We start from the raw sequence: 24675 nt of genomic DNA, 5'->3' as shown, positions 1-24675 counted from the left end.
TTTTTGCAAATGATCATCTTATTACATCTTTTCCCTTCACTGAGCCTTCAGAAGAAACTCATGAGAGTGTCACTTAAAGGTATCATAATGAACCTAAATCATAGCGTAATTTGACATTGTATTATGAATATGCAATGCCTTTTGTTTTCTTATTTTATTTGATTTTGCACTCTGCAGACATGCTCGTGTGCATCCATCCATCCATCCATCTTCATCCGCTTATCCGGGGTCGGGTCGTGGGTCCTGTAGAGACCTTCATCGTTTATTATTAACATTGCAACTCAATGCAGAATTTTTGGGTAGTTCAACACATGAAATATAAACTGCATGGGGCTTTTAAACACAGGTGTAAACAATAAAATGAATGATGGCTGAATTCAGTTTAGCTGCTTCGGTTTCAGGGTGCTGGTATTGTGCATGCTGGCTCACTGTCACACTGTCATTGCTTAATGAGACACTTGAAGCAGAGCCATCGGTTATGTTAGTAACACCTGTGCTTTCCAATGAGACAGTTAAAAGTCAAAATGTCTGCTGTGGAAAAAGGACTGTGGCGACAAACTCTTTCCCAAAAAACATAAACAGATATCTGGGTGTCTGAATCGTCTTTCAATGCAGATGAATTTTAAAATACCAAGTTGGTTTAAATAACAAACTACGTGTCTCACATTGTGATTCAAGTCTGCAGACGAAGCTTCAGTTTATTGCTGTCTTTCTTTGTATTTCACTAAGTCTGCTCTGTCCATTCTGCACATTTTATTTATGTAAAGGTTTGAACTGAATTCCTCAGTAGGGAACACAGTAGGGAAAACCGCTCTTATGGATGAGTGGGATTTCCTGACCTAACTTTTACGCAAATGTGCATTCCCATTCTGTTCAAATGAAACAAGCTCCTGTGATTTGATTGTAACATATTATTGATCATTTTTAAACCATTATTTTTACTCCACTATATTTATTTTACAGGTTAGTTAATACTTTAATTTAATGAATTTTTAATATATGTTACAGGATTATTATTACTCTTGCTCCTACTTTTACTTAAATAAAGGCTCTTAATATTTATTTTCCGACGGTATCAGATCAGCAAGCACAAGTCGCAATAATTATCAATCGCACATGTGACAATTAGAGGGGACATCGCGAGATCTGAGCACGGGATTTCCCTCGGCGGTAGGTGGAGACTGGACTCAGCAGAGTGGAGTCGGTATCCAGGCAGCTGCTCTCTCTCTCTCTCTGCCTTTCTAACAGCTAGGCTAGCTCGTAAACAACACCAAAAAGCCCCGACTGTGTCTCGGAGAATGTAATGACTGAACACGCAGCTGTTTTCTCTAATAGTGCCAGTATCTGCCTGTGTTCTTCTTTTCATTTCCACTACATGTCTCGTGTTCCTGTTCAGGACCGTCTCTGCAGCGTACTGAGGCACTGATGCTGCCTAAATGAGCTAACCTGTCAACTGTTTCCAAAGACAAAAGCAACATTTTCACTGGGACCTGAGGTAAGATTTATAGTACAGATAATGGTTTTACTTGTTTATGTGCAACAGAAAGGGGTTGTATCTATACAATTCTCTCAGCCTGACTGTCACAGCGCTTTACCTTTGCAGGTGTTGGTAAATCTCAGATGAGTGTGTTCGTCTGCTAAGAAAGAGGTGTCCAGCTGACATACAGTCACAGTTCAAGATATGCTTATAGATGTGTGTATAAAAATATAAAACCTTGTCTAGAAAACAATTTCACCAATGAATGTGTGTGTTCTTTAACTTCTTAAGTGCTGTTAATATCATGCACCTCTAAAATATCATTTAAAATATACTTAAATAATTTAATGAATGAATGAGTATTTATCAACAGTATTTACTGTGTCCAAATATATATTTTGAGTGGATTTTAATCACTATTATAATAATTTAGCTTCATTGTGCTGCATTGCAACTGGAAAGTGTGAGCAAATGACAACAGGCTGCTAGGTTAATTTTTGTTGACAAGGGGTCTCCTTGTCTCTTCCACAGTAATAACACGCAGTGCTTAGAAAATTAAAATACCATAATGCTGCTTGTGTGGTATTTATGGTCCATCACCTTCCAGATGAGACATTATTTCATGTCCTTCGAGTTTGTTATATTCCTCAGAGGGTTCTCTGACTCAAAGATCTACCCTGAAATTTACTGAAATTAAACTGATGTGGTTTATTTTAATCCCCCTCCCAAAATTGAAAAATACATGTTTTACAGGCTGTTCCACAGTCATATGAGGCTAAGTACCTGTATCTGTATCTTGCTGGATTATGTTTTTTGATTGGCTGCAGTGGCTTAGTTTAGGAAGCGTTCGCTGTAAATTAACGTAAAATCTTGTCACATCTTGATCAGGCTACATCCCCACATAATTCGTCAATTTCTTTTGTTCTCCCTGCCCTCTTTTTATGTGTGAAAATAGTGGAGACGTTGAACGGGGTCTTGTGTTACAGACCCGGAGCTCTCCCCATTGTACTGTCACTTTGATCTGCATTTCTGCTCTTGTCTTTGGGAATAATTCAAAGCCGTTGTTCTTGCAACTTTTCACAGAACTGAAACGCTGACTTGTGCAGGAGACGATGAGTTTGGATCACCCTCTGTGAATGCTTTTGCATTTTCAAGGGAAAAATATGCTTGCAGTCTTGTCTCTAAAATAACTGATATTCATGTATTTCCACATCCCCTAACTGCTGAGCAGAATTGACTTGCATGGCTTTTCAAATGTGGCAGAGCGGATACACTCACACAGTGTGGGGTTCAGTACTTTTTTGGAAAACAGATCATGCATTAGGATAAATCTCAAAACAAACTTTTGCAAAGGTGCACATAAGTCTCTGCAGAGAAATTTATAACGTAAAAGTCATTTCTAAGAGGCTTGTGAAGGAGCTGATGTGTATGCGCCTCAAATCTTCAGTCCTGTGTTTCTGACAATTGCAATGCAGGATTTCTGGCACAATGGCCTCTATATGGATTTAAAAGACGTGCATCTAATAACAAGCTGTTGTCATTCTGGGCTGTATCTACTTGAAAGTCTCCAATGCAACAAGTGACTTTTTGTTTTATTTTCCGAGTTTAAAAATTGATGGCCAGTTACATGATTTCTTGGCCTTTTCAATATATTTTGTTTGGTAAATGTAGCCACCTCTGTTGCACATGTGAGTGCTTTGTGCTGTTACACGTCTACAATGTGTTGCTTGTTGAAGTTTGTTTTCTAGTGTGGAATGGGCTCATTGTAGCCCCTTATGGCCTTGGAGGAAAACCTCACCCGCTACACCTGTGGTTGCACCAACCATTAAGTACCAGTGGGTGCTTTTGGCCCTCTGGTCTCAGCGGGCTGTAATGATGTAATGAGGCTGCACTGGAAAACATACTCAGACAAGCAACGCGATTTATGCTTTATCGGAAGGGTTTCCAAATAGTATTTTTGGGTTTTACCGGAGAACAGATTTCAAGGATTAAGGGGTTAGTTTAGAAAACGGACATCTGTACACCCCCACCTGCGATAAAGAGCAGCACACAGCTGCTTCCCTAAGCTTGTCTATGGGAACTGTCTCCCACGCATTGGATGAGAATCCTGAATGAGGTAGACCTCTATGTGCATAAGGCCTGTGCAGATGTGTAGACACTTGACTCTATCCTTAAATCTAATTCAGGCTTAAACATCTGTTGGTTTTCAAAGAAATTCAAAACTCATGTAAATTAAATGAATTATCTGATTGTCAGAAATCTGTTGTGAATTATGTAGATTATAATTTGGAGTCAGAGTAATGAACCAATGAAATAGTTTGCAAGCTTTTGGGCACTTGCAAGTCTAAAGATTCAGGTTTCTAACTGACTTAATATTTTATTTGGTCTGCCTAAGGTGTCAGGGACAAGGAGAACACGATGGTCACAGGCTCCATCCAGATAAGAAACTATAGATTCAGATTCAGCTGTAAAGGTGGTAACAATTATTTTGCGGTAACGTGATTAAACATTTTAATGTCCTCTGACCTGGTGTGTCAGTCATTACAAACTCACGCTGTGCATCCAAACTTTGTTCAAACCCACAGAACTTGATTTTCAATTCTAGTGGAGATCCCAAAGCTTCCAGAGATACCAAATATATCAGGCAGTTTCAAGGCAAAGTGTGTAAATCGATGCACAAAACATTTGGAGTATTTCCATTTACTGCTTAAAACCACCACAAGGGCAGTGATGGGGGCAGACTGGATCTCACTGGGATAGCTGAAAAGAAATATTACAAATATAATACAGAAGTTTCTGATACAGTTCTAGTTTTGAAACTTGGTTTAACTTGTCTCTGTGTTGATTTCATGTCCTTTATATTAGCCTGAGATTCTTTCTTGGTTTTGTCTTGGGAGCAACATTAATAATCAATGGGATTTTTCCTTTTTTTTGTATGTGTGTATCTATCAAATAATCTTGTTTCCAGCACCAAATTACCTTAATCTCCGTAAAACCAAATGCCTGCATTAGGCAGATCTTAAAGGGTGTGTGATGTAAATTTAATGAAAATATCTATTTGTGGGCTGTATCTTTTTTCTGTTTATAAAAGACCAACAGAGTGGAAAGCGTTTCCATAAGCAAACGTGTTCGGCCTCCCGGTAGCTAGCAGGTAGCTCCACACTGTAGCTGCAGGAGCTAACGTTAGCTTGATTGAAGACAGACACGATGAGCTGCTTAACAACTCTGAAACTTCCCTTATAAGCTTACCTTGGAGATTCCCACAACTTTTTGCCACCTCTCTGTCATTTACATGTAACATCTGCAGAGCTGGTAGTTTAGGCCAATATCAAGCCTTTGGTTTGAGGTTTTGCGTGACACAAATTCCCTGTACATGTCCACCTGGTCCGTGCAGACACGGGACTATACCTGCGGACTAACGTGTGTTTCAGTGTTTGCAGACACTTAATGTGTTATAAACAGAACTGTTGCTGTGTCTCACAGCAACAGTTCTGTCTCTGTTTGCACCCTTCCATAGATACACTTTCTATTTTGAGTTCACACTGACAAGTATGGGATACTGCAGTGCACTATGAGTACCAGGTTGGTGTACTCTTAACGGTCAAAAAGTTGAGTGTGGAACGCTAAACACTCCTAACCCTCAATGGTCTCCATCTTGGCTATGTAGCAGAAGGGGAGGGATGGCCAACATATTTTCAAACTTGTGAAAATTGACAGCCGAGGAAGCTGCAGTGGTTGCTATTGTAAAAGTAAGATTACGTTCATTTTTAATAAAATTGAAGTGGTAATGTGAGCAAACGAGCCTGCAGATATGGTTACAATTTGCCTTTAAAAAGAGTGCACCACATCCATGTTTGATTTTAAACAACACTGCCATGTCGAAATTCACACTACGCAAGTAAATACATAGTGTACACAGTGTACTGCATGTTAGTGTACTAACGAAAGTATGCAAATTTCTGTGAGTGTTCTGTATCCACATCCATTTGGGAATATATCAGCCTTTTAAGCACCAGGGGATGCTCAGCAAGATTTTTTGCACCTGACAATGTGTCCTACACAAATTCTTACAAATTGTCAGATTACCAACATTTTCTAAATGGACCGGAGCAGTAACTTAAGAGCTTGAGCACTTGCAGATATCTTCAAGAGTACATCCAGCGCTGCTATTCTATTTCTGTCCCTTTCTGGAATATTGCCTGTTGTCCTGGGGCAGTGCTGAAGTGCTGTGCTGCGGTGTTTTTAGAGGATGTCCGTCCCACTTTGTTCTTCTTTGTCTGTCTGTCACTTCCACACTTCTACACTTCCACACACACAGTCTGCAGATGGTCCACATCAGCCTCCGTTTCTCTTGTGTCCTTTGGGAGAGGAGACAGCACAATGCTGTGTACGGTCTTGGTCTTATATCTGCTGTATTTTAGAGGACATAGTGGGTTTCTGTTAGCGAATGATACAGAGAAGGACGAAAACGTTATTATGTAGCAGTCTATCAATCAGGGAAGCAATCGGTCTCAGTTTGCAATAGTCGAGTAGTCAGAAATGGGACGTGTCTAACACAGAGCAGGGGCATTTTCTGACACTCACTGCCAGTCATTATGAAGCAGCGAGCCTATTTTTCACAACTAGACTGGATGGCATTGCACTGAATTTATGTAACAGAACAGTGTGTGTGTGCGTGTGCGCGCGCTTGTCTGTCCAAATGTGTTTGAGAAAGAGATGCAAAGTGAGAGAAAGGGTATGAGACTTGTCTTTGTACAGCCAGATAATGGCTGCTGGGCCATTAATTCTCCCTAGTGCCACACTGAGCTCCAAGCAGCTTGATCCAACCTGACAGGCCACATTTGGCCCAGGAATAAAGATGACAATGAATAAGCACGCATCATCACAGCCAGAAGAGATCAGCAATCAAGTGGCCAAAGGGAAAGAAAAGCAGGTAGAGGCAGGAAGAAAAAGGACTAACGTGCTATAGTTGATGTTCTTCATTTCTTTGTAGTTTCTCTTTTGAAGAAGCATGTCGGGGCTCTCCAAGGTGATTTTAAAGGGTTAGAAATGTAGAGAAAGAGGGAAGATTAACTCCAAAGAGCGGGGATGGTGAGTTGCAAGGAATGATGAGCACCGGGGGCCAAATGAGCCGCCACAGCGCGGGGCTACCGCTGCCACTCCCTTCCCACAGTCCCCCTAGCTTTTGCTTTCCAGGATTCTCATTAAAATGCATTAGACTCTCCTGGCTGCCCCGCGCCACCTTCCACCACATCATTCGGGTGCTTATCATCTCCAGAGCAAACAGATACGCTAACCAGTAACACCGGGGAAGCCGGAGCTTCAGTGTCAGCCTCGAAGGCAGTGCTGAGAGAGACTGCGACTGACAAGCAGTTTATGGGTGGGGGTGGGGGTCTTGGTTATATTAAAGATGATAAGGAATGAAATGGTCACGGTGACATGACCGTTACAGGTCAGTGGACTTACTCCTGAAGTCCAAAGGAAAGCACACACAAAGATGAATTCACTCCGATGTACATGCGCAGCTAAATCATGACCCTAAAGGCAGCTGTTATACTGCTGCATCCGCTGCACAGCAATGTTGGTGTTCTGTATTTTCAGTGGGCATCAGGAGGGTGCAGCTGTACAGCTGAGGCTACAGGCTACCTCTGACCCTACCAACAACCATCTTCTACACGTTGCTGTTTTCGAGGCTTGGGCCAAATCTGTTTCTTCATACCTTCATACCTTGCGGCCATTTCACAGGGGTAAACGGAATATGACTATATTTGTGTGGGGAAAAACCAAATGTAAAAGCTATACTGCTACTGATAGGAGTCACTGCACTAACATGTATGTCATTGTCGAGTCTTCAATGCTGTGTGTCTAATATGCAATTACCCTATTTAGACGAGTCTTCCTGGAGTTAAATCTTTATGGCCCTTAGAATAATGAATAGAGAAGGAAAATAAACGCCCTACTTCCACAGATTCTTGATGGTCACCAAAGCACACTACTGAAGTCGCTCCCCTTTTTGGAACTAACTCCTCCACCGTGGAGCCGGTAGCAATGTTACTTTTGCTCACAGCCATGCTTGTTGTTGCAGTTTGTAACAGTATGGCGCCAACAAGTCACAATATTGCCCTTATCACAATACGATTTTTTAAAATCATATTAAAAATTATACAAGAATACCATGAACGAGATGATATGGCCCTCCCCTAGAGGAGCGTCTGTTTGGCAGTACTAAAGGTCATATCGTCTGGATTTCTAAATACCGCCCGAGCCTACTATCTACTGCAATCTCATCACGTAGCTTAATAGGGAGTGAGTACTGTAGTAGGAAGGTGCGGCGGCACAATGGTGGAGTGGTGAGTGGCTCCGGCTTCCTCCTACAGTCCAAAGACATGCAGGCTAGGTTAGTTGGTGATTCTAAATTCTCCTTAGTGTGAGTAGTTGTTCGTATATGTGTGGCCCTGCGATGGACTGACGACCTGTCCAGATTGTACCATGCCTTTCGCCCAGTGTCAGGTCGTATTGGCTCCAGGCTCCCTGCGACCTTGAACACAGGATAAGCGTTTGATGGTGGATGGAAGGAAGGAAGGTATTGTATCTCATAAGCTGCAATCTCGATGGCAAGTGATCTTTTTTTCAACTGAGATTTGTTCTACTCTGATACCATTGGATGGTGTAAGAAACGTTTGGCATTTTCAGAATGGTCACCATATTTTTCCAGTTCGATTATCTGAAGCAAACTCTAATGACAGGGTAGATAGTGGTGTGTTTGTCCGGTCAGGATTAGAAAGGGTTCATGTTGGTACTTCAGCAAAGGATATCGCTCGCCTTTTGCACTGCCGCCATGTCTTGGAAATGACGCCTGTCCCAAATTCATATTGAACATTAGTAGACATAAATTGACAGATAGGACAATTGTTTTGAGTTATCAAAACAATTGCATCCTATAAATGCTATAGATTTGCATTAAAGCAAAAATGTTAAGACCCTGTTTACACCTGCCATTAACATGTGTCTTAGTTGATTAGGTGATAAGTGGACAGCTCAAAGTACTGGAGTGAATGCACCCAAGAAGCATTGATTACTTAAGCAACAAGTAAAGCCATATGTCCATCAGGGCACTGCATGAATCAGATAGCTGAGGCAGAGCAGGCTAAGGACATAAGTTTTTTTTTTTTCATAAAATATGATCCAACTTCACCAAAATCAGGGAATAAAGCCTGAGTTTTTGTACAAGTTATAGTTGTATTTGTTTTTACAGTAATCAGTGAGCCCCAGCCCCCAGACACACACTTAGGCCTAATTCTTGTATCATTTGTTATCTAATAAACAGTAAATTCATCAAATTCAGGTTAGAAACAAACGCACACTCATTTGGTCTTTGCAAGTGGAAAGGATGTACGTGTTTAAGTACGTGGATCACCCATGATGCATGTTAATGCCAGGTGTAAACAGGGCCTGAATCCGCTTTTGAGTTTTGAGAACAAACCTGCACTGGTTTCTTGTGATGGAACTGGATAGAGGACAGACAGTCTAAAGCTTTGCAAATGTCTAATGAAAGCACTTCTCTTCCTCATTGTTCTAATGATGCAATTATGTAGTGTCTGCCTGTAACTCAGGTTCAGACCAATTAAGAGGTAGATTTTATGAAAAAGGACAAGGTTGACCTGTTTTTGCTGTTTCTTGCATCCATTTGACATACCTCAAACCTCAAGCATCTATCTGTGTGTGTGTTTGATAAGTTTTACAGTTTCAGATCAAAAATACCTGTATGTGCTTAATTTTACTTTGGGGTTAAGGCTTTAGAAGAAATACACTTTTATGCACACACTCAGAATAGTTTTGCTCCAAAATCACTCAGAAAAAACATTTTCCACATTGTTGCATGTATGTATGCTATTTCATGCATACTTTCAGGCAGCTGGAGGAAAAGTAGTTTATATGTAGGCGGACTGCCTCAAGGTTTATTGGGCATAGACATCCAACAGCTGAAGTGCTGTTGCACTAAAAGGTTGTGTGTTTTCTAACTTGCCTAGTAGCCTATGGTGGTTGTCAGCTTAACCAGTGTGGGAGGCACAGGGGTGTGCAGTGGAGTGTGCTCAGCTCTGGTTTAGAATTTTTATTTGAATGTTAAAATTTTTTTTGTCAAAACTAGTGCACAAATTTCATCATACTGAGTCTCGTACGACCCTCAACCCCTAAATTTATTAAATCTGTTGTACTTATTTGCACTTGATAGTCACTACTATGTCAAATGTTGGTGTAATAGGTTAACAGCGTGAGAGCGGTGTTGTTACTGGCTCATACACCTGTTCTATAACCAAGTCTGCGGTGTCTTATGAAATGGTAGGTCTGGATATGAGATAAGTTATTTCAGGGCAGAAGTGCTTCAGGTTTTAGTGCTTTAATCAAGGATGCCTTTAAAGCTCTATTAAATATTTTATGTTTATATTAAATCAAATGACTACCAGTAATGTGAAAGGGATCCCCTATAGTGATGAACACAGAGTTATCACAAATTCTGCAGCTCTACAGAGATCTTTAGCCTCTTTAAGCTCATTGCTTTGGATTTTGGGGACCTTTACAGCAGCATGCTTTCTTCTAAAAAGCTCTGATCATCTGAATGTACGCTACCTGCGCAGCTGCAAATGGCCAACATGGAGTACATGGTGAATAAATTTGAAAATTTAGCAGAGAATGGGCCAGATCTTTTTCTCAGGAGCTGTGTGGAGACCAAACCAGAGCTAAAAGAAGAGTATTGAATATTGAACTTACTGGACATTAATGTGTTGTTTTTGTCTCCTCATAAGCTTTTTCAACGGCGCTGGTTAAATTTACACATACTCCTATTAAATGAATTAAAGGGAGCATTCTACAGCAGGGCTCCAGACAAATTTATTGCATTGGTTGTACTGGTTCCCCAAAATTTTTAATTTAGGTGCATATCCACAAAATTTAGGTGCATCCAAATTTTTCACAGCACCTTTTGCGCCATAAAAGTATATTCTAACCTCCTGTCATTTCCCATACACATTGATAATTATGTAAATGATTGTAAACCTACAGGTAAATGTTTCCTTAATTAAATCACAGGCCAAACAAAAAAATGGCCAAAACTTCATTAATGTAAAACAAACTTAAAAAGTGCTCGTTTAAAGTGCTTAACAATAGGGCTTCAGTGGGTTTAGGCGATCTTCTCTATTTTCATATCGTCTAATCGTGGCTACGTAGATCACCGATTGGCGATCTGATCGCCTGGGGCCGGTGTTACGTTGCAGCATGCCAGTGAAATGCCAGCATGGAACAAATAGGCTTATTGGCTTTAAGAGAAACCACCAGAAACATCTGTAAATGCACAGTACAGTGTTTCCCCACATATTTAAGACGGGAAGTGACACTCAGCCTGCCTCCTCGCTTGGCGCTGTGGGGTCGCTCCGTGCTCCTCATATGAACAGACAAGCAGACAAGCGCTCTGCGAGCAAACGGCAGGCGCTCTATGGATACTAACCATGGCATCGGCTTCTGTGTGCTATACAGCTGTAGCCTATTTAACTTAAGTCAAAATTATACATAAAGTTAACTGATACATCCGTGCAAACGATATTGCCTAGCAGCTATCTACAGCGAAAAACCGATAATAGCCAATCAGAAGCAGAGAAGGGCGGGTCGTTGGTCGGTTATATCTTCATGATTTAAGACCTAAATAAGCAAGCTTACAATATTAACTGTCCTGCCAGATACAGTAATGTTGTTAAGTTTATAACTTTGCCTGCTGTTTTTAAGCTAATTGTTCATTTATGGGGATCAGAGGCAGCGCAGTAGGCTACATGTAAGGTAGGGTAAAGTGAACAGGATACAAACATGTCGGCATCGGTGTTGTTTACTCTGGGGACGCTTTTAAAATGGCAGATTTTTTTCCCCACCACTTTTTGAAAGCATTTTTTAAAAATATTCTGAATAGCTTGCAACCAGTGATGTTAAATGAAAATGCTTTGGGAAAAGTTAATTTACACTTATTTATTTATGTAACTTAAGCTAAAAAAAATAAAAAATAAAATCAAGCTACTAATTATAAAATGACCCCAAAACGTGCAGCACCAGTCAGTAACTTTAACAACTTCTTTGACAGTTTTACGTTCTCTTATATTTTTAGATTTTCAGTTGTCACCTGCCACCTGAATTTTGTGTTTCTTTTTTACATCAATAAAAACAATTCAGCCATGAATTAATGCAGAAGAGGAAACTGGTGCAGAAAATGTCACCAGAATGCGGGAGGTTTTCTGTGGGAGGACCCCAACAACCCCCAACTCATATATTTCAGCACTAATTTTTTCTCATCTTGTCTTGTTCTTGTTGCACCAATCTCGTGAGCTAAGTCTATCGTCACACCCCATTGGTATGTTGGTATCTTTCTGTTGTTGCAGTACACAATTGCAAGTTATCTACACAAATATGTAAGCTTAAACAGACCCCTTTGACACAGTCTTTGTGTGTTTATCTGCTTGCGTATCCTTCTCACTTCTTTTTTTACCCCTGACCAGTGTGCATGCCTGTGTGTAACTCATGACTGTGACGTTACAACCCAAACTCACGGCCCAAACAGGCGGAGAACAACAAACGCACTTGTGTACATTTACAGCTGAGGATTGCGGCTTACTTTTGCCAGCCTTCAGCTCAATGATCACTCATGATTTCAGTTAAATGCTAAAGTAGCTGTTAATGTTACTTGAAGCTTGAAACAGTCCCATACTTTGGACACTTTCTTCTTCATCCCTCTTTCTTCCTCCACTTTGCAAACAGCGCCATCATAATCCGCCGTGTTCACTTCATCACAGCGTAAGCGTGATGTGCGACAGTAATAATTCCTTGCGAAGCAGTGCGCTTGTATAGTTATATGGATTAAATGAAGCATCCATGCAAAGAATCTGTGTCGATATTTTTTAGTAATGGAATTTATCGATAAATCGTTTCAGCCCTACTTGACAAACTGAAAAGTCCAAAAACTCAATTGGTGTACCCGGCGCCTAAGCCTTATGTGCACCTCCTGAAAAATACGCCATAGGTATCTGCATCAAGTCACAGCAGGAGTATAAATCCAGCATCCCATCTCTTTTTTTGATTCGCTCTCACCTTTTTCCACAAGTGAGTTTTGGAGAAAAGAAACGGATATAGATGCGGCCAACAAAAAATTGTGCTGCTAAATGTTAGGTGCACCAGTGCGACAAAGAAATATTTTTTCCCACACACATTTTTGGGCAAATTGTTTGCACTGTGGAGCAGTGTGTAGTGTTGCGAGTCCTTGTAAAACGAATAATTCTATAGCGCCAGTTAATTGGATAATCCAGCGATGGCTATGAAATCACATTTATTACTGCATTTATTGTGCACTTAATGAACTGTCAAACAAAGTAGGGTCTGAAGATGGTTTGATGAGGCAGGCAGGCTGAGGTACATTAAATTGCATTTACTCATTTGGCAGACGCTTTTATCCAAAGCGACACATATTCCAAGTAAAACAGCGCTGAAAACCAATTTTTTTCCCAGAGTGCAAAGTGTAATTCACTGTTATTGGATACTTTTGACTTGTTGGTGAGCCGACTAAAACTTGATTAACTGGCCGGCATCAAAATATGGAAGTTATATTAGAATATTTGGAATTTCATCTTCATTGAGATGCATTTATCAGGAGCACATTACTGATTGTGTGCAGGACTCAGTGCCTCGTAACTTCTCTCAGACTAACATGTTACTTATTTATCGGTGTCCATAGCTTTACAGTATACTTTCTGTGAAGTTCAGCTACAAAAGTGAGAAGACATGTCGTCTCTGGGGCACTGGTTAGCTCAGTTGGTAGAGTGCGTGCCCCATATACCAAGGCTGAGTCCTTGATGCAGCAGCCCAGGTTGGAGTCTGCTGCGGCTCTTTGCTGCATGTCACCACCCCCTCTCTCTCCCACATTTCCTGTCTCTCTTTGACTACACTATCTAATTAAATAAAAATCTTTAACAAAAGAAAGAAATATTGTCTCTCACTAAAGAGCTCACTCAGTCCATGAGGCTGCAGCGTCACTGATACATTTATACAGTAGTTATGAATTATTGCTGGGGATAGGGGAGTAATCTGATTTACTGCTGCATGTAAACATGAGTTTTACAGTAACCAGTGGAACATTTTCTCAGATTTCCTGCTTTAACCTAATTTCTCCAAATAACCTGATTTCTTGTGAGCATGTCAAGGCAGTGAGAGAGAGCGTGCACTTGTAGGCAAGCAAGATCAAGTGTGTGCAAGAAGTAAAAGTAGGGCTGGGTGATACTTCTATATTATCATCATTATGATGATCATATTGTGTTATCGTCTTACTATATTTTTGTAATTAAAGTTTTTGATTTTGTTTTTGGAGAAGATTTGTTTTATGCCCCTATCTGTCTATCAAGGTAAACAAACATTATTATAATCATAATTATATGAATTACTGTATTTTCTCAAATAAAAAGGTGGGAAACTTTCCATCTCTTTAATTTAATATATTCAACAATAATTAATTAATGCAATTTTAAGACTTTTGTCTTCTGGATTACTCACAAGTGTTTTGTGCTATTTCACTGCAGGTATATGTGCTCAGTGTTTCCCACAGAATGACAGTCTACCTGGGCGGTGGCAGCGCCTGGGGGTGACAGAGATGAGTGATATCGGGTATATTTTTATTTCTAGTAGCCTAGTTTTTTATTTTATTTAACCATTTTAATTATACTCCATTCTCCGTCTTATTTTAGTGTTTACTCACTAGCCTACTTGAATCTGCTCCCTTTTACCTTCAGTTCTCCTTTCACCACACATGCTCACATCATGTTGCAAACACAGCGGCGTGCCCCGCCTCTTTCTGTTTCTCTCTCTCTCCCTGTATGTGTCCGCTCTGTTGACATTTTCCATCTGCAGTAGGCTATGTTTCATAAAGTCGCCGAAAAGACACAGAAGTAGTCTTTTGGATTAGTTGTTGCTAATGACAAAGCCTATCGCAACGGAACCAACGTGGTACCGAATGACATCTGCACTGGTGTGTTTACTGTCGTGTGCCTGGTCCGGCTTGTAAAATATCCTCCGTGTCTTGTAATGTCATAGATACCAGTAAGATATATGAGAGCAGCACATCAGGGTACTGGTGGTAAATGCAAATTCTGAGGTCATTGCCAGTTTAGTAGCATAAAATAAGAAATCCTTATTGCTTTTAGCTAGTAGGAGCCCAAATCCTATGGCCTGTCAGGCAAACAATTATATTGTTACTGATCAACACTCGGTGTCATCAAAACATAAGAAAAAGGACTTGCTGAGTGTCCTTTGAATCTGCCTCCATCAAAGTGGACGACCCAAAACATTTTGGTTTTGGTAGTCTGTCCATTATGACGTTGCTGTAAACTAATTCGAAGTTGAAGCGCTGTCTCTAATTTGATAACTGTTTGTGCTTATTACGTGATCTTTTACTATGACTCTGTTTTAGCCCCACTTCCTACGTTACTTTAGTTACTTTACTTCAGTTAAAAGTTTACTTACATCATCCCAGAGTCTTTTCTGATTTGCTTCAATATACAGGCACAGTCACCACACATATCATTTACTGAGTAACATCATTAAAGGCCAAGTTTGGTCATTTTTAACCTGGATACAATTTTCATCCCCTCTGACATTTTGGAAGCTCAGAGGAGAGAATTTGCCGAGTTCAGATGGAGGAAGTGTCAGACTGGAGAGATCTGGACACAGAATCATTCGATTACTTATGAGCATGCACAGAAATAGAATATGGATATGAGACCATTCTCCAGTGTTAGCACAGCTCATGAGATATATCTCATCTAACATTTGATTATATTTGAAACTGCTGTGACCTTTTCCAAATGTGAACATTTTTATTCTCAAGCAGTATTTTGGCTCACTCCTTCACACCACTGACAAGATACAAAAGCCACTTGTCTTTGAGGTCAATTTAAATGACTACACATACACACAGAGAGACATCACATTCAGTGCCCTCATGTTTTGGGATTCCTTTAGCTTGACTCTAACCTGCATGTTTTAAATAAGCCGACCAGAACCAGAAACCAGCTCACAGTGTCCAGGTCTCTGTTTGTAGCATGATAAACGCGGTGATGCAAATGAGGGTGTTGTGTGCGTGCTGTGGTGTCTTGCAGTGGCTTTGACATTTCGAAGCTTTTGGTTGCTTGGCTCAGGCAAATTGCAGAGGGCATTCACATGCTTCCCCTGTGGGAGCCAGTGTGCAGTGAGAGTGATTAACTGGCACTGCTGGCACTGTTAGCCTTGCGCTGCCCTTGTCCTTGTAGGCTGAAGGAGCATGCAGGATGCCTGCCTAATGTTCATTTCACGTTATTTTGGCTGCTGCGTCAGCATCAATATGATATTACAGTAAATGTCTGAGATAATTTGATTCACATCTGCTGTCCGTGGCATTTTATCATGGGGCATTACATTAAGCTTATCATGCTGTGTGTGATATTTTTTGTTTGTTTGTTTGTTTTGAAGGAAGTGAAAACAAATCTTGGTAGTCTTCATGACCTGCATTGCTTTCTCTTCTCATTTTGTGAGTTGATTTGCATAAAAACAAATAATTTTCATCTTGCTCTTTGCATTTGTTGCTCATTCTTTTTCTTGATCTTGATTTTGTCTTATGGCTTATCCAACAAAACATCTTTTTTTTTTTTTAAATGTAACAATAACTAATAAATATATCTTCATTGTGTCCTATCTGACTCATGGCAGCTTTCACAGTAAGAGCAACAGTAACGGAGAGTCAGGGTCAGAAATTAGGCTACTTTTGCCTCCAGTCATCATCCTGTCAAGAATGGCCTACAGTTTAGGTGAAGTCATCAAAAAAAAAAAGATTTGAAGCCGTGGTCATGCCAAGGGCGTGAGTGTTGCATCCAGCGGAAATAACACAGGCAGCTGCATGCAGCTATGTACCTGGTCTGTCTGTACCTCTCATACTAACACACCAGATAGATAGGAAGTCTGTTTGAATTCAACAAATTTGAGGATTTACTGCTTCTCTCTCATTTATATCATATTAAACTGAATATATTTAGGGTTTGGACTTTGCTATTTTTGTAGTAGAGCTCAACCAATAAATTGGTGTGCTGGTATTATCAGATAATATGACCTAATTGCCACGCCCCCCTTGGTTACCATTGCTAGAGTTGGACCTGTAAGACTCGGCATGGCGCTGTAGCTGCTCTCCCTGGAGAAATATTGTCTAATTTTGGGAAAAAACGAAAAAGCTATCTCAGAGAAAGGTTTGCATTATACATTTGAATGTTGCGTTCAGGCTGTCTAACTTACATGAAACAAATAAAGACAGAAGCTAAAGCCTATCAATCACAGAGTAAAATTGAACTACCTTATTACATGACCGCTGGTTAGGTCTCTGTTCACTATTACAGTCAATGAAAAGCAAAAACCATGCGGTTATATAACATTACATTCAGTAGTAATTTAGGTAGCGAAAGCTAACTAACATTACATTAGGAACAATCCACAGCTGACATTTTTCTGGATTTGTTTTAGGTTTTGGGAAGAGAATAAAATTTACTTCTCCTTTCAACCTCTCTGGGTAGTGATTGTAATTATTACAAGTGCCCCAGGAACAGCTTTTGACCATATCTTGGAAAAATACAGCAAAAAAAAAAAAAAAGGGCTAGAAAACGACTCCTTTTGCATACGAGTCAATGGAGCGCGGCCATGAAAGTGTCGGTCCTCGGTTAGAGCGAGTCCTGTACTGTGCTGTGATTGGCCAGCTGCGTATTCTGGGCGTGGCTTAGCAATGGATCAATTGCAGATAAATTGCTATCTGTGTTTTTAACAGCCAATAAATGACAATTAAAAAACGTGTTGTCATAGTTCAGCTGTACTTTTGTTCAAAGTTCTATTTATAACAGTATTATAACAGTAAGTAAATTTCTAAACTGCATTATGTTACCTTGATGATGTAACTACTACTAACTACACTTAACAGACATTTGTGAAAATCTTCATTTGTTATGTGTTTCTAAAAAAAAATGGCTGATGTATCGGATTTCAAAGTCCTCGAATATCAAAATCAGTATTCGTCTTAAAAATCCCGTATCGGTCAGGTTCTAGTGACAGACCAATTAAGATCAATGAATTCATTAATTGAGAAAATAATGTGCAGGTGAATTGACAGTGAAAATAATGTTCAGTTGCAGAAATGCACTCTGACTTGCTGTGGAGCTTTGCCAGACATTTATATTAACATTTTAGCACTTTATTATGAAAGATGAGTTTATTTAACTAATACTAAATTGTACTAATCTACGGGTCTCGCAATTGCCCCGTGGGGATAAATAAAGTGTTTTGAAATTGAAACTACAGATTGACTGGCAGAGCGATATAAAAAATGCAAGTAATAATAATACTATTACAAACATAAATTTCCATCAGACGTTCAGTTTGTAATTCATCATCATACAGAGAACAACAAATTACAAAGAAATACAAATAGAGAAGAATGTATAATGTTTGACTCACCCGTAGCTTCACTGGACTCTTGCTGATGATAGTAGTAGTTCCAGTTGGCACTCCTCTTCTGGCTAGGCTGCTCTTCTCTTGATGTGGGCAGTTCAGGATTTATTGTATAAAGGTGGACGTCAAAGCTCCCAAGATGATACGCAGTCAGAAACAACAAATGAACCACTTTCTGCCTCCTGGCATCCTATTAGTAAGGCACAACTCAAAATCTCTACCGTTGCTCTTCTGGCATCTCTCCCCAGCTGTCTTGCATCTGTGGCTAACGACTTAGCACTGATGAGCCTCCTATATCTTCTGGAAGCTCTAAACTACCATACCAAAAGGCTTACCCCAACAAGCTGCAGGAAAACCTTAGTCAGCCTCAGCCTTTTCTCTAAGTTGCATGCTCCATCTTGAAGACACAACTTGGTCTTGGGTATCATCATCTGTTATTTGTTTGTTAGGCTTTATCACCGAAAAACATAATATCTAGTTAGACTTAGAGCCCTAAAACCCTTCTAAGATATGCACGCAGGAGATAGTGTCATTTCCGTCTTTCACCAGCCTAGACTAGGGCAGTCGCGAATACGAGCTCTGTAACGGTTTAAGGACAGATCGCCATGGGCTGTACAAGACTTAAAATTTGAAGCTGTAAGTGTTGCCGTGTTGTGTGTTGTTTTACTGTTTGTTTGTGATGTTCAGTGATGTTGGACAAATGTTGAAACTGAGGATGTCTGAAGATTCTCAGTCATCCAGGTCATAGTTATCGAAAGAAGGTTAAAAACAAGGGCAACTGGACTTGGTTGAAGATACTAGAAGACGTTTCGTCCCTCATCCAAAGGACTTCTTCAGTTCTGACTGATCTGGTAGGGAAACTCAGCTATTTAACTTTTATTTAGCTTGCTGTGGAAATTTTGTTATAACGTTAACGTTTCAACAGCAAAAATGTTGTTAAAGTTGAATGGAAGCCCATTCGGGATGGATGGGTGCGCCTGTGTATGTAAATTGACTTGATAGACAGGCCCTGAAGGTAACGATATAGCTCTGTGTGAAAAAGACATGGTCAAACTACAGAAATGATTTTGTTCAGCAATGTTGTGTAACTTACACTAGCACCCAGCAGCTTGCATGTTCAGACCATAAAGCTGCTGTTAGTGGCTCGCTGTGCAGTGAGGTGAGATCCACAGGCACACTTACAATGCTACCTGGCACTTCATTGATCAAAAATGGCAATAATGCCCACATACTGTTGAGCCCCATGGGGGAAATAAAAATTTCCCATCTTTTCTATGACCAGTGTACAGCAAAGCATGCAATTTACACAAACATTATGTATCCATAAGTTTATTGCAAGCACATTAAGTCTCTATCGTGGCCATTTGTATATGTTAAGCATGAAACTGCCACTGTGCGTGGTTAGTGAATTGGACTGTTCCAGTTTTATGAGCAAGAACAAACACTAACAATTATGAAATCATAACTAGTTTTCTGGGCTTACCTCACAAACTCCAGTCTACATCCCACAGACATTCAGTGACGGCTACTCAATTCACTGAGTTTGATGACAAAGAGCAACCCTGTTGCCAGTGACATATTGTACTTGCTGGGATGTCAAAAATAGCTCAGGGGCTCTGCTCCTGCAGACAAGCACGCAAGAAAACGGAGGAGGATCGGAAACTATGGAACAAAAGTGCACATCGTGTAAGACAGTAACTGGGAATAGAATGAAACTAGTATTAGGAAAAAGTGAGAGCAGAAATACGAATGTAGTGAGTTATGGAATATTACTGACCCAATAGAGTCTGAGAGTCAGCTGGTCTAGTCTTGTGTCACCGTGTTATTCATGTGTACTTGAACCACATGGATGAATTTGTGCAGTGCGTGTGTGTGTGCACCTAGACTCCCGTCTTGGTTTACTTTGACTTGATTTAGTTTCTTTCTGCCAGAAGGCCAGTTTCAGAGAGGTAAAGAGTTTCTCTCTAAATCCAATTTTGTCTCAAATTGGATGTCAAACCAAAGCACAGACTTGAGATCATCTCTTTCCCACCTCTCAGCTGTGTGCAGGTGCATGTTGATGCACGCCATGCACTTGGAAAAGTGAATACTAAAATGTCAAGTAATTAATTCATGTGAAACCTTTTGTTATATGGTAGTTAAGCTAGCCCTCAGATGGGTATTTAGCATGCTAGTTGCCTCGTGCTTGCAGTTAACCGTTGGTCTCTCAATGACTCACTTGTTCTCTTGGTATGCAGATGAGTAGGGTGGAGAGCAATACTCTTGTTCTTTCCTCTGTGCTTCCTCACAGTGTAATTTGTCTTGACATATCCAGGGGGGGTGACAGGGGATGTAAGGTTAGGAAAATGTCTCATTTGTTCGCCAAGGTAAACAACCACTATTCCCAAAGGTAAAAGCTGAAACCTGCTCTGATGAATCGCTGGCTTGTATCGCTTACATAAAGAGCACTGCGGCAATACAGGCTTGACTATTGATTTGTTAATTATATCACTGCTCTTTTATATCTCCTGCAGATCAGATCAGAGTCATTCTTCTTGTTTGTTTTAAGGTTGGCTTCATGATGAGTTTGTTCTTAAACTTATGTTCTCTTTTCTTTTCCTTACTTTCTCCTCACCTACCCTGTCCTATGATTCCCCTTTCCCCCTGTGGTCAACCCCCTCCTCTTTTCCCTTTCCTAAGTCATTGCCTGGCGGCGGATGTCTCGTCGCAGTTGGAGTCGGGAGGTGGGTCCTCAGCAGCAGCAGCAGTGATGCGGGCTTCAGTGGCAGGCTGCAGGATGAGCGTGGGAGCACTCCTTAACGGGCTGCTGGTTTCTGTAGTTGCAGCTCTGCTTTGGAAGTATTCCAAGCTGAGTGAGCATGCTGCCCTGCTGGAGGAAGAGCTGCACATGACACGGCAGTCCCAGGAGCTCTCGCAGGCCCGCATTGACTACCATGTTGCCTTGCAGGCTCTTCAGGAACACGGCACTCGCATGGTCTGCACCGGCAAGATGCACACCGACCGCATCTGCCGCTTTGACTACCTCTGCTACTGCTCTGAAGCAGAGGAGTTTGTGTTCTTCCATTCCAATTCCTCCGTCATGTTGCCTAACCTGGGGTCTAGGCGTTTCCAACCTGCCCTGCTGGACTTGTCCTCGGTAGAGGATCACAACACCCAGTACTTCAACTTTTTAGAACTCCCAGCTGCTACTTTAAAGTTTATGCCCAAGCCTGTGTTTGTACCAGATGTGACACTGATCCTAAACCGGTTTAATCCAGACAACTTAATGCATGTATTCCATGATGACCTGCTCCCAGCCTTCTATACTATGAAACAGTATTCAGACTTAGATGATGAGGCTCGTTTGGTTTTTATGGAGGGCTGGGGCGAAGGCCCACACTTTGACCTCTACCGACTTCTTAGCAGCAAGCAGCCACTGCTGAAAGAGCAGCTTAGGAACTTTGGCAAACTCATGTGTTTTACAAAATCTTACGTTGGCTTATCCAAGATGACCACCTGGTACCAGTATGGTTTTGTTCAGCCACAGGGGCCCAAAGCCAACATGTTGGTCTCGGGAAATGAGGTCCGACAGTTTGCCAGGGCTCTGATGGAGAGAATGAACATCACAAGGGTGGAGGAGGTCGAGAAGGATGGGGGGAGCTCTGAAGATGAGAAGGACAAAGAGAAGAAGGATGAATACATTGTTGTGTTTAGTCGTTCAACGACGAGGCTGATACTAAATGAAGCAGAGCTAATCATGGCGCTGGCCCAGGAGTTCCAGATGAGAGTTGTCACGGTATCACTGGAGGAACAGTCCTTCCCCGGCATCGTGCAGGTGATCAGCGGTGCTTCCATGTTAGTCAGTATGCACGGAGCTCAGCTTATCACCTCCCTCTTCCTCCCCAGAGGAGCTGCTGTGGTGGAGCTGTACCCTTTTGCTGTTAACCCAGAGCAATACACCCCGTATAAAACCCTTGCGTCCCTTCCAGGCATGGACCTTCACTACATCTCCTGGAGGAACACTAAGGAGGAGAACACCATCACCCACCCAGACAGACCCTGGGAACAAGGGGGCATTGCGCACTTGGAGAAGGAGGAGCAAGAGCGAATACTGGCTAGCAAAGATGTCCCCAGGCACTTGTGCTGCCGCAACCCAGAGTGGCTCTTCCGGATCTACCAGGACACTTTGGTCGACATCCCTTCCTTCCTGGAAGTCCTCAAAGAGGGAATGAAGACAAAGCCCAGCTTGAAGAAGTCAAAGCCGGCCAGCACAGTCCATCCAGGCCGGGTCAGAGAACCGCAGTGTCAGACCTCAGTACAAACCACTAATGAGGCTAAACTCACAGTCTCCTGGCAGATCCCATGGAATCTGAAATACCTGAAGGTAAGAGAGGTGAAGTATGAGGTGTGGATCCAGGAGCAGGGAGAGAACACCTACATGCCTTATATCCTTCCCCAGCAGAACTACACTTTTTCAGAGAACATTAAGCCCTTCACCACCTACCTGGTGTGGGTCAGGTGTATCTTCAACAAGAACCTCCTGGGCCCCTTTGCAGATGTTCTTACGTGCAGGACCTAGCAAGAACACCTTGCCAGTTTGCAGTTTGACACTAAACTTGTTCCAGACAATCAAATTGGAACAGTGAACTGTTTGAATACGTTTTGTCTTGTCGGGGTTGGCAAATGTGATAAGGCACATATATCTACAATCCTAGTATAGGCTGTTGAATTATTGCACAGTGATATTTCTTTGGCCAGCACAGAGAACGGAAAAGACTTCTGGATGGACTGCAAAAGAGTTGAACCACAGGGTCAAACTCAATGGCAACCACCGTTAATGTATGGAAAGTATATTTCCTGTAACTATGAAAGAAAGAGAGAGCTAAACCATGTCTCTATTGAAAATACCAGAATTCAAATCAGCAGATTTATTTATGTTCAAAATAATATATACTTTTATTAGTATTTGTCAAACACTGGTTCTTTACCTTTTCAGTATGCAATATAGCTTTTCTGTGGAGAGCAAGAGAGATTTTAGAATAGCAGATTTTTTATGCTTTCTGACTTGTCCAATGTCTACTGTGTGTGTGTGATAACTGTGTGGCTTAGTTTACCTACCAATTGTTTAATTACATACACCTTTATTTGCAGAACCTAGCCAAAACCAAAGCAAATTTTTCACATCATTTCAGCCAATCATCATTCATGCCATATTACTTTCTTGTGTTACAGATGTCTGGTATTACTTGGAACTATATCATTTTAAACCATGTCTCTAAAACATAGGATTTGTGGAAAAAAGAAGTGTCAAGCAAGACTTTTCTTGAATACCATAATCCTTTTTTTTACCCTGAAAGCAAGGATATGTGTAATTTCAGAATATGTTCCTTTAAATTGTTCCTTTTATATGTTGTTACTTTTAAATATTACAACACACAATTGTTTGTGTTTCCGCAGCGTCCAGCCTTAAATTATTTATATCAATTTTACTGCATAAATAAATTATTTTTCTCTAATTGGCCCTAATTACAACAGTAATAATTATAATTTTCTGTGGAGAGTGAATCTATTACGTCAGGCTATAATTAGTGAAAGCAGTTTCCTTCTGTAAGCAGCAGTATGCTGCTGGACAGTTGGATTTTACTGCCTTGTGTAAGATAACAAGGTATGTTGCATGGTGGGATTCCATTGCCTTGCGTAAAACTCTGTTAATTAAAATAAATTCCCAGCTATGTGTCTTTTTACTTTCATCAAAGGTTTTCTAGGCGGTAAGAAGTCTAATGTTGAATTTTAGATTGAAACAGCAGACATCCAGAGCTGGCTGTTGAAGATTTTGTGTCATTTGCTAATGATGTGCTGCTTGTAGCTAGACTGCAAATATGTATTTATTTTTTAAGAACTTTTTGCAGGCACTAGTTTGTGATAGTAGAGATGTAGCAAGAGATGGTTTATGGAATGGCACAAGTTAAACAATACACTGCCACCAACATATTGTGCCATTGTTAAGACAATGTCATTTTCTTTCTTATTCCTGGACTTTATATCTGTGACCAGTCCTGTAAGCATTGCATTGCCCTGTATGTAATGTTTTGACTGTTGGCCACTATGAAGATCCTTTTTCCTTCACCTGAGATCTTTAATTGGAATTTGCTATATATCCCTTTGTTCAGTTTTTCGCTTCACTGATAGCCCTCAGATCTGTTTGGCGATGCACGTTTAAGAGATTATTTTAAGCCATTGCTGTGTGTGTAGGATGTGATGGTTTAGATATGTATCTGTTTGTACCGTTGATTAGATTTCTGTGTGCCCCTGCCCCACCTCAGTGGAGACATATTGTATGTGCTGAATGAAGTGAGAGAGTACAAGTCTCTGTTTTCTACATTAGCAACTAGTGACTGTGATTGAATAAAGAAGCTTATTTCTTATGGTATCTGTTTTGTTTCAGTTTTTATCAATAATGTAATTATCATACAACTTAGTCCAAGATCATACCATGAGAAACACACATGATTAAATAGACACACTGTTCTCATTTCCTTTAAACTTGCCACCAAAAGTTTCTATTGGAAAAAAGAAATTTCTCGTACTATTGTATTGTATCAGGTTTATCTAGGATCCAGTTAAATACTGTAGTTTGCATTTTCTTGCAAGTTTTGGTTCTATGACTTCCTGGAGTCTGC

The 24675-nt window shown here is 40.7% G+C and overlaps 1 protein-coding gene across 2 annotated transcripts; it reads left to right on the top strand.

Moving 5' to 3' along the window:
• Positions 1 to 1163: 1163 nt before the first annotated feature.
• On the top strand, positions 1164 to 24423 carry pomgnt2 (protein O-linked mannose N-acetylglucosaminyltransferase 2 (beta 1,4-)). Of its 2 annotated transcripts, XM_046045212.1 has the most exons (3): positions 1164 to 1300; positions 1397 to 1495; positions 20696 to 24423. In XM_046045212.1, the coding sequence occupies exon 3, from the start codon at positions 20766 to 20768 to the stop codon at positions 22572 to 22574; it is 1809 nt and encodes a 602-aa protein (XP_045901168.1). In that variant the 5' UTR covers positions 1164 to 1300; positions 1397 to 1495; positions 20696 to 20765; the 3' UTR covers positions 22575 to 24423. The 2 variants fall into 2 exon arrangements, with proteins under 2 accessions (XP_045901168.1, XP_045901170.1); XM_046045214.1 differs by lacking the exons at positions 1164 to 1300; positions 1397 to 1495 and adding an exon at positions 18372 to 18652.
• Positions 24424 to 24675: the final 252 nt, after the last annotated feature.

This window comes from Micropterus dolomieu, linkage group LG03 (assembly GCF_021292245.1).
Source record: "Micropterus dolomieu isolate WLL.071019.BEF.003 ecotype Adirondacks linkage group LG03, ASM2129224v1, whole genome shotgun sequence".
Lineage (NCBI taxonomy): Eukaryota > Metazoa > Chordata > Actinopteri > Centrarchiformes > Centrarchidae > Micropterus > Micropterus dolomieu.
Note: the sequence above shows the minus strand (reverse complement) of the source record. Positions and strands in the feature narration are given on the sequence as shown.

Coding starts and splice junctions, on each gene's coding strand:
- pomgnt2 (XM_046045212.1), top strand. CDS start 20,766: ATGCGGGCTTCAGTGGCAGGCTGCAGGATGAGCGTGGGAGCACTCCTT.